The 2,236-nt window shown below is 59.5% G+C and overlaps 1 protein-coding gene across 3 annotated transcripts; it reads right to left on the minus strand.

The window, feature by feature from the left end:
* Positions 1-389: 389 nt before the first annotated feature.
* Positions 390-1,988, minus strand: LOC113490807. Of its 3 annotated transcripts, XM_026867395.1 has the most exons (6): positions 1,552-1,988; positions 1,212-1,284; positions 965-1,171; positions 762-785; positions 696-722; positions 560-658 (listed from the first exon to the last, which is right to left on the minus strand). In XM_026867395.1, exons 1-6 carry the CDS (start codon positions 1,958-1,960, stop codon positions 583-585), a joined length of 816 nt encoding a protein of 271 aa, XP_026723196.1. In that variant the 5' UTR covers positions 1,961-1,988; the 3' UTR covers positions 560-582. The 3 variants fall into 3 exon arrangements, with proteins under 3 accessions (XP_026723193.1, XP_026723194.1, XP_026723196.1); XM_026867393.1 differs by having other exon boundaries at positions 529-722; XM_026867392.1 differs by having other exon boundaries at positions 390-658; positions 696-1,171.
* Positions 1,989-2,236: the final 248 nt, after the last annotated feature.

Raw genomic sequence — 2,236 nt, forward strand, 5'->3', positions numbered from 1 at the left:
TGGGTTGGGCAGGACTTGCAGTTGATGGGCACCAAGGTGTGTTGGGCAAGATCTGGAGAAGATGATGGGCACCAAGATGGGTCCAGAAGAACCAGATGATGGTGATGGGCACCAAGGTGGGTTGGGCAGGAACTGAAGGAGATGATGGGCACCAAGATGCGTTAGGCAGGACCAGGAGTTGATGGGCACCAAGATGGGTCCAGGAGAACCAGAAGATGATGATGATGGGCACCAAGGTGGGTTGGGCAAGACCTGAAAGAGATGATGGGCACCAAGATGCGTTAGGCAGGACCAGGAGTTGATGGGAACCAAGATGGGTCCAGGAGAACCAGAAGATGATGATGGGCACCAAGATGGGCTGGGCAGGAGATGATGATGGGTGCCAAGATGGGTCAGGCAGGACCAGGAGAAGATCATGGTCACCAAGATGGGTTGGGCAGGGCCAGGAGAAGATCATGGTCACCAAGATGGGTTGGGCGGGGCCAGGAGAAGATCATGGTCACCAAGATGGGTTGGGCAGGACGTGGAGAAGATGACAGGTGCCATGATGGGTTCAGGAGAAGCAGGAGGAGATGATGGGTGCTAAGAGGATGGGCACCAAGATTGGTTGGGTAGGACCAGGAGGAGACAAGAGGCACCAAGATGGGTGGAGGAAAAGCTGGAGATGATGGGTGCCAAGATGTGTTGGGCAGAACCTGGAGGAGATGATGGGTGCCGAGATGTGTCCAGCAGGGCCGAGCAGAGATGACGGTCACCAAGATGGGTTGGGCAGGACCAGGACATGAAGGTCCAGGATGTGTCCAGCAGAGCCAATGGGTGCCAAGATGGTTTGCACAGGACCAGGAGGAGATGATGGGCTCCAAGGTGGGTCCAGGAGGACATGACAGATGTCAACATGTGTCCAGCAGGGTCAAACAAAGATGATGGGCAGCAACACAGGTCCAGCAAGGGCAGAAGAAGATGATGGATGCCAAGATGGGTCCAGGAGAAGCAGGAGAAGATGACGGGCACCAAGATGGGTCTTGCATGAGCAGGAATAGATGACGGGTACCAAGATGTTCTGTGGAGGACCAAGCAGAGATGCTGGACATCAAGATGGTTCCAGGAGAACCGGGACATGATGAGCTCCTTCCAGCAGGACCAGAAGGACATGATAGATGCCAAGATGGGTTGGGCAGGACCAGGAGGAGATGATGAGCACCAAGACGGGTCCAGCAGGGCCAAGCAGAGATGACGGGCACCAAGATGAGTTGGGCAGGACCAGGAGGAGATGATGGGCACCAAAATGGGTCCAGGAGAAGCAGGGGGAGATAATGAGTGCCAAGATGGGCCCAGGAGGGCATGACAGGTGCCATGATGAGTTGGGCAGGACCGGGAGGTGATGATGGGTGCCACGGTGCGTCCAGCAGGACCAGGAGGAGATGATGGACACCAAGATGGGTCCAGGAGGACCAAGGAGGGATTATGGATGCCAAGATGAGTCCAGCAGGGCCAGAGATGACTGGTGGCAGGATGGGTCTCTCAAGGCCAAGTGCAGATGATGGGTCCTGTGATGGGTCCAGCAGGGCCAAGCAGAGATGGTGGGTGCTGAGATGGGTCCTTTGGGTGGTGCCAACGTGTGGTGAGATGGGTCCCGTGTGCTGCCAGGGATGAGCACCGTGACGTATGCGGGCAATGACCTGCCTGCCCAGTTTCTCCCAGCACCCCAGGATGGGCAAACGGCCACAATGAGCCACCCGGGGCACGGCAGCTCCCCAAGGGACACCCAGCACCCACCCCTGGGTGCACCCCGTCCCGCTGCGAGCTGCACCCTGGTTGTGCCTGCGGTCTCGTTCCCCGCAGGCTGGGAACCTCCTGGCACCGGGACACTTGTCACGGTGCCACGTTCTCCCGGTGCTCGGTGCCTCCTCGGCTCAGCACCGGCGGCTTCTCCCGGCCCCGGAGGTGCTCCCTGCCCCATGGCTGCCCCACGGCTCCGCTCTCAGCCAGACACCCAACCCCGATCAGAGATGTGGGGGGGACACCCCCATTTGGCTCCCCCCCATCCCTGCCCAGCCTTCCCTGTGCCCCAAGCCCCAGGTCCCTGTGGCCACCCAGGACACCCAGGCTGGAAATGCCACCTGTCCCCAGGGAACCAGGAGGCTCCTCGCCTGCTCTGTGGGTGCCACAATCCCTGGGGGGATCCCTAAAATGGCCGATCCCTCCGGCCGGCGAAGAGGTGGGCAGTGAGATGGTC

This window comes from Athene cunicularia, unplaced genomic scaffold (genome assembly GCF_003259725.1).
Source record: "Athene cunicularia isolate RWA unplaced genomic scaffold, athCun1 SCF_33, whole genome shotgun sequence".
Classification (NCBI taxonomy): Eukaryota; Metazoa; Chordata; class Aves; order Strigiformes; family Strigidae; genus Athene; species Athene cunicularia.